Consider the following 7,445-nt stretch of genomic DNA (forward strand, 5'->3'; position numbering starts at 1 on the left):
CACCCAAGTGCCCAGAGTGTCCAGGATCCAACAGGCTGGAGGAAAAGGACTGCTGTGTGAGCAGATTCTGTGGAGGGGGGTCCCCCTTAATTTTACTCTCACACACATGTGCTTGTGTTCTGTCATTGTTATACTGCACTATTCTTATCTATATTTTTTAAATTGTATTATTTTTTACTGGGTTCCCCACCAAAAAAATTTTTAATCTGCATTTGGCTGAACCCAGAGATATGGAGAACCAAGTGCATTGTTTTCAATCTGCTGACCCAGGTGGCTACTAAGTAACTAACAGGAGGGCTGCACCACAGTGTGCATACACTACAGGGAGGGCCAACTCACATCCCAGGAGGAACAGGGCAGGGTGGTGCAAGATTTCATCACTCAGAACACTGGGTGACTTCAATCCTATAAATTGTTTGTTTCTGGAATTTTCCACTTAATATTTTCAGACCATGGTTAACTGTTGACAACCAAAACCACAGAAAGCAAAACTACAGATAAAGGATGACTGCTCTGTGTGAAATAACCAAAACGGGCAAATCTATGCTTTGCCTACGTGGTAGCCTAGGGCCAACAGAAGCCAGGGAGGGGTTTTGGGCAACGGGGAGAGACTAGCCATGGGCACAGAGTTCTTTTATGACGTGACAAAAAAGTTCTAAAACCAACAGCGATGGTTGCACAGCTCTGCCAATAAAACGAACAATCATTGAATTGTACACTTCAAATGAACTAATTGCATGTTATGTGAATTATATCTCAATAAAGCTGTTGAAGGCGTCCAGGAGATGGCATAATGGTTATATCACTGAATTCCCACATAGTCAACCATGGTTCAAGCTCCGGACCTGGAGGCTTAAACCTCATGCCGGGCTCATGTGCATGTGCCCAAAATCCTGAGAAGAAAATGGAGAAGGGAATTGTGGTGTGGCCATCCCCCCGGGGGCGTAGTTTCTCATTTTCTGTCTCTCAGTCTTTCTGTATTTCTGACAAGCACACACACTCTATAGCAAAAATCCCTCTCGAATAAATAAATAAAACTCTAGGGCCGGGGCCGGCAGGTGGCATGGTAGATAGGGACGCTGGACTCCCACATGGCCAACCACGGTTCAAGTCTCGGACCTGGTGGCTTGCTTTCTCACTTCCTCTCTATCTCTCTGTCTCTCTCTTTTTTTTTTTTTTTTGAGAGGTTTTTCACTATAGGGCGCGTGCGCTTGCCAGACAGATAGAGAGAGACAGAGAGACAGAATGCGAGAAATCACCCCCCAGAGGGGATGACCACGCCGCAATCCCTTCTCCTCCATTCTCCTCTCGGGATCTTGGGCACGCACGCACACACGCCCAGCGTGGGTTTTAAGCCACCGGGTCCGGGACACGAACCGCGGTCGACTACGTGGGAGTCCAGTGACATAGCCATTACGCTAACTGCTGGTTCCCTCTCTCTCTCTCTGATCAAACTGGAAAATAATAATGATAATAATAATAAAGTTAAATAATTCTTTAAAAAAAAAAAAAAAAACCTAGGGCCAACAAATGGCATGGAGCTTAAGGAGCTGGCACTGCGAAGCAACTGCACTTGAGTTGCCTGTTTAAGGCAAAAGAGGACAGATGAAGAGGCTCTCGTAACAGCTGTAATAGTCCAGACAAAGTAAGATGCAGCTTACAGAACATGATAGCAGTTGGGCTATGAAGCAGTCAAAATCCAGATATAGTCTGAGGCTAGAGTTACGGGACTTGCTGGATATGGGTAGAAGATAAACAGTTGAAGACAGTCCCAAGGTCTTTCGCTCAGCCACTAGCTCGTCAGAGCTGCCACTTACTGAGAAGGAGACGAATGTGAGAGGAGCAGGTCTGGGGGATGAGAATCCAGAGTCTAGTTTCAGATGTGTTAAATCCACATCAGATGTCTATCTAATCAAAACAGAGTTGCCAAACAGGTACTAGGTAGAGAAGTCTGGAGTTAAGAGAAACACTGGTTAGAGATGTGAATTTGGGAGCTATCAGCCATGACACCAGATCAGTGTAAACAAAGAGAAGCAGTTCAAGGACAAGGCTCTTGGGCACTTAAACCTTTAGAGGTCAGAGGGGTAAGGAGGAACAGGTCCTTACTGGAGAGACTGGGAGAAGACTATGTGGTTAGGGGACAATCAAGAGGGACCAGCCCCCCAAAAAAGAGGGACCAGACAGTGGTATGGTGATTGGATCCCACATAGTTGACTACGTGGTTTGAGTCCCAGACCCTGCGGCTTGAAAAACAAACTGGGTGCATGTGTGTGCATGCCCCAAATCCCAAAAGAATGGAGAAGGGGTTGGTGTGTAGTGATCCACCATGCCACCTGCTGGTCCCAAAATAAAATAATTCTTTAAAAAAAAAAAAAAAAAAGGCATGGGGTCCAGCAAACGGTGTAATGGTTACGTCACTAAACTCCCACATAGTCGAGCATGGTTTGAGTCCCAGACCCAGCAGCTGAAAAACTCAAGCCAGGCATGTGTGAGTGTGTCCAAGATCCTGAGAAGAGAATGGAGAAGGGACTGCAGCATGTCCATTGCCCCTGGGGGTGATTTCTCGGTTTCTATCACTCTCAGTCACTCTGGTGAGCGCATGTGCCCTATAGCAAAAATCTCTAAAGAGAATAAAAAACAAAAACTCAATCATGGAGGCCCCACTCTAACCACCCAATTACTAATCTCTTCCCAAAGTAATAATCAGATGAAATTTTCACCCTCTTCATCCCATTAAAATGGCTGAACACATGAGTTTGGGGGCTGGGGGGCATATTCAAAACATAGCAGATGCTGAACAAGTAGATAAAAGGTTAGTAAGATATTATCTCCCCACAAGACACTAATTATAAATGAAAAACTCCTAACTTCATAGCGCAAGAAATCTGACAGATACCACCTTAAGCTAGTGATCAAAGTTAACAGCACTAGTAATGGGACAGACAGACGATGTGCCTCCTGATACGATGCACCAAGAATGACGCAACATCATTTCTAAAGTATTCCTGAAGCAAATACCCAACCTGAATCCAATCATATCTCTTTTTGTCCCCTTAATTGCCAGGGGGCATATTCTCTGGTCAGAGAGAAACAGAGACAAAGAGAGGGCACCTTTCCCCAACTTCCACAATGAGGTGTGGTCATACCACAATCCCTTCTCCTCCATTTCTCCTGCCAGGATTCTGGGCATGCACACATGCATACCCAGTGCATTTTTCAAGCCCCCAGGTACAGGATGTGAGCCACAATCAGCCATGTGGGATCTGGTTCCCTTAATCACTAGCCTATAGGGCGGCCAGCCTTGAATCCAACATTGAGGAAAGGACATAAAAAACAAATTGAGGGGCATCCTACAAAATAACTATCCTGTACTCTTTCAAAATGTCAAAATCATAAAACCAAGATTAAGGTACTCTTAGAGGGAACAGCAGATGGCGTAATGGTTACGTCACGGAACTCCTATGTAGTTGACCATGGTTCGAGTCCTGCACCCAGCAGCTTAAAATTCATGCCAGATGCGTGTACATGTGTGCCCAAAATCCCGAGAGAATAATGGAGAAGAAGGTACTGTAGCCTGGCCAGCCCCCTGGGGAGTGATTTCTCATTTTCTGTCTATCTCTCTTGTGAGCACATGTACTCTATATCAAAAATCTCTCTTTTTTTCTTAGAGATTTATTTATTTGTAATTTTATTTATTATCATTGTTCTTCAATTCTGACCAGAGAGAGACAGACAGAAAGTGAGAAAGCAAACCACCAGGTCCAGGACTTGAACCATGGTTGGCCATGTGGGAATCCAGCGACTCAACCACCATGCCACCTGCTGGTCCCACAAAAAATCTCTTTGAAAAAAAAAAAACTATCTTCCATTAAAAACTAAAGAGACATAACAACTAAGTGCAATGTATTAATAAGATCTTGCATTGAGCCCTTAACAATAAGTTTTCTTTTGCTCTAAAGGATTCTTTCTTTTTTTAGGGGGAGAGGAGGTTTTTTGCTATAGGACACGTGCGCTCACCAGAAAGACAGACAGACAGAAAGACAGAAAGCAAGAAATCACCCCCCAGGAGGATGGGCAGGTCAGAGTCCCTCCTCCTCTATCCTCCTCTCAGGATCTTGGGCATGTATGCACACGCGTCTGGCGTGAGTTTAAGCCACCAGGTCCAGGACTTGAACCACGGTCAACATAGGAGTCCAGCGACATAGCCATTGCAACAACTGCTGGTCCCACTATAAAGGATATTTTCAAGACAACATAAAAAAAACTTACATGATCTATAAATTAGATAATTTATCATATCAATGTTAATTTCTAATTTTGGTGCTGGAAAGTGGCTATGTTAAAGAACATCCTTATTTTGGCCAGCCACATAGCACAGTGGTTAAACATAATACATCAGGAACCAGATTCCACATAGCCAACCACAGTTCAAATCCCAACCCCACGGGCATGTTTGCCAAATCCTGACAGAGTGGAGAAATAGAAGGAAATAGATTGCAGAATGATCACACATCATTAGGGGGTAATTTTTCTCTCTTGTCTCTACCTCTCTCTTTCTGGCAATCAAAGAAAAAGAGAGAACATGCTATTTTTAAGGAAATACACAATGAAATATATTGAGATAAAAGGATATCACATCTGCAACTTACTCCTAAATGGACACAGGAAAAACTGAGAATAAGTAAGTATTATCAATAATTATGTTGAGTTTGGAGAATCTAGGTAAACAATTTTTTTAAATTATTCTTTCAAGTTTTCTGTAATTTTAATTTATTCCAAAGTATTGCTAAAAATTAAAATTGGGGGAGGCCAGCAGGTGATTAAGGTACTAGACACTCTCACACGTTTAACCACAGTTCGAGTCCCGGACCTGGTGGCTTGCTTTCTCATTTCCCCTCTCTTTCTCTCTGTAACTTTCTCTGGTCAAATTAAAAACATAACAAATAAATAAATAAATAAGTAAAATAATTATTTTTTAAAAAATTTAAAATGAGGGGCCAGCAGGTAGCATAGTGGTTAAGGTACCTCTCACATAACCAACCACAGTTCAAGTCTTGGACCCAGTAACTTGAAAAATCATACCAGGTGAACATGTATGCATGCCTAAAATCTCAAGAGAATGGAATAAAGATTGTGGCGTGGCCTCCCTGCTAGGGGGTGATTTCTCATTTCCTCTCTGTCTCTACCTCTCCAGTAAGAGCACATGCTTTATAGCAAAAATCTCTTGGAAAAAAACTGGGGGGGCAGGGGGGGTTCAGGAGGATGAAGCACTGGACTCCCATGGCTGACTATGGTTCAAGTCCTCAACCTGGTGGCTTACTTTCTCGCTTTCCCCTCCTCTCTGTGTCTCTTTTTGGGCAAATTAAAAATTAATAATAAAAAGTTAAATTCACTAATTTTTTAAATTAAAAGTGGGGGATCAGTGGGTAGCAGAGTGGTTGAGGCACTGGGCTCCCAAATGGTCAACTGCAGTTCGAATCCCAGACCCAATGGCTTGAGAATCTTCCAGGAGCATGTGCGTGCATGCCCAAAATCCCAGGAGAATAAAGGAGAGGGACTACAACGTGGCCATCCCCTGGGGGGTGATTTCTCACTTTCCCTCTCACTGTCTCTCTCCAGCAAGCGCACACACCCTGTGGCAAAAACCTAAAAACAATAAATAAATAAAAAATGAGAGGCAAGTACAGACAACCCTTTTGAGTAGTTCTGACATAAAGGGAAATAAATAAATGGGGCAGAAGCTGAGTTTTTTCCCTTTAAATTGCTAGAGGATTGGGGCCAGCAGGTGGTGTCATGGTTAAGGTGCTGGACTCCCACATGGCCGACTGTTGGTTCCAGTCCCAGATCCAGTGACTTCAAATGCATGCTGGGTGTGGGTGTGTGTGTGTGCATGCCCAAAATCCCAAGAGCATTAGTCTTAATCTCCATTCTCATCCTCGGCCTAGCATATGAAAGAACTCAAAAGGGCTTAGAGTGAGTTGAACATAGTGATTAGTTTAGCACAATGATTTAACAAATTATTTCGACTCATTAGACTATGATTATACCATAACCACTAACATGCCTTTAGTTGATATCAATATGGTATTGGCCTTTGCCACATCCTTATTAGGATTACTACATTTTCTTTTCTCTTTTTTTTGGAGAGTTTTTTTGCTATAGGATGCGTGCACTAGCCATAAAGACAGAGAGAGACAGAGACAGAAAGCGAGAAATCACGGGGTGGGGGATGGCCACACCACAATCCCTTCTCCGTTCTCCTCTCGGGATCTTGGGCACACACACACATGCGCCCAGCATGAGTTAAGCCACCGGGTCCAGAACTCGAACTGCAGTCCACTATATGGGAGTCCAGTGATATAGCCATTACACCAACTGCTGGTCCCAGATTACTACATTTTCAATCACATCTGATATCCTCTCTATTGACTTAAAATAATTATCACTAATTATTTTGTCAGCTCCTATTGTCCTAAATAATTACCTTATTCTAACTGCAGCACTACCTATTATCCTTTTAGTCTTTGCCGCCTGCAAAGCAGCTGTAGGCTGGCCTTACTAGTTACAGTCTCAAACTCCTATGGCCTGGTCTACATCCAAAGTCTCAACCTCCTACAATGCTAAAAAAATCATTATTCCAACGGCTATACTAATTTCTTTAACATCATATTCCAAAATTCTTATCTGAATCAATGCACGTGCGCACGGGGTGGGGACTTGAACCACCGTCAACATTGTGGGAGTCCAACAACGTAACCTTTACGCTATCTGCTGGTCCCAAACTCCAGTTCCTCTGTAAAGTCTCTGCAATTCTCCAGAATCTCTGCTATTTAATTTTCATGGGGTTTCATAGTATTTTGTTCATCGTTATCACGCCTGTTAATGGAACATCCTGTACGGTATTTGGCCTCAGTTAAGATTTTGTTATCTGATGAATGCCTCCATAATACTCAGTAGAAAACAGCCACACACACACCCACCCCCAAAAAAACAAACACTGCCAGAGGAAAAGGATGCCGAAGACCGTACAACTAGTGAGTAGTGAGTGACCAGGCCTGGAACGCAATCCATTCCTGTGGGCCTTCCGATAGAAATAAGGCCCATTTTTCCCCCTAGGAAAGACACACGGATAAATCTCGTCCAACAGATACCTAGATCCTCTTCCTACCCTCAGTTCTCCTCCCCTCAACCTCCCTACTGCACCTGCAGTGTACGGTAACCCTGACACAGCTGCCAACCACCCCACAGGGCCATAGGCACGAGGGCCACGGACTCACCTGGGCCCCGCCCACCGTCCCATGCAGCCGCAATAGGCACATGAGCCCCGGCAAATGTGGGGCGGAGCGGGCTGGTGGATGCACGGGAGCAACGGTGGAGCCTGTTCGCGGCTGCAGCAACCCGGAAACGCTCTCTAGCAGTAGCAGGCGGGGACGCGGGGCCGCGGC

The 7,445-nt window shown here is 44.3% G+C and overlaps 1 protein-coding gene across 1 annotated transcript in view; it reads right to left on the reverse strand.

Annotated features, from left to right (window-relative positions):
- The window catches only part of PELP1 (proline, glutamate and leucine rich protein 1), a 34,736-nt gene extending 27,297 nt beyond the window's left edge, over positions 1-7,439 (reverse strand). The window contains 1 exon segment of the mRNA XM_006151852.3: positions 7,278-7,439. Within this exon segment, the coding sequence (XP_006151914.1) occupies positions 7,278-7,319 (42 nt within the window). The 5' untranslated portion in view covers positions 7,320-7,439.
- Between the last annotated feature and the right edge of the window lie 6 nt (positions 7,440-7,445).

Source organism: Tupaia chinensis, unplaced genomic scaffold (genome assembly GCF_000334495.1).
Source record: "Tupaia chinensis unplaced genomic scaffold, TupChi_1.0 Scaffold000330_1, whole genome shotgun sequence".
Classification (NCBI taxonomy): domain Eukaryota; kingdom Metazoa; phylum Chordata; class Mammalia; order Scandentia; family Tupaiidae; genus Tupaia; species Tupaia belangeri.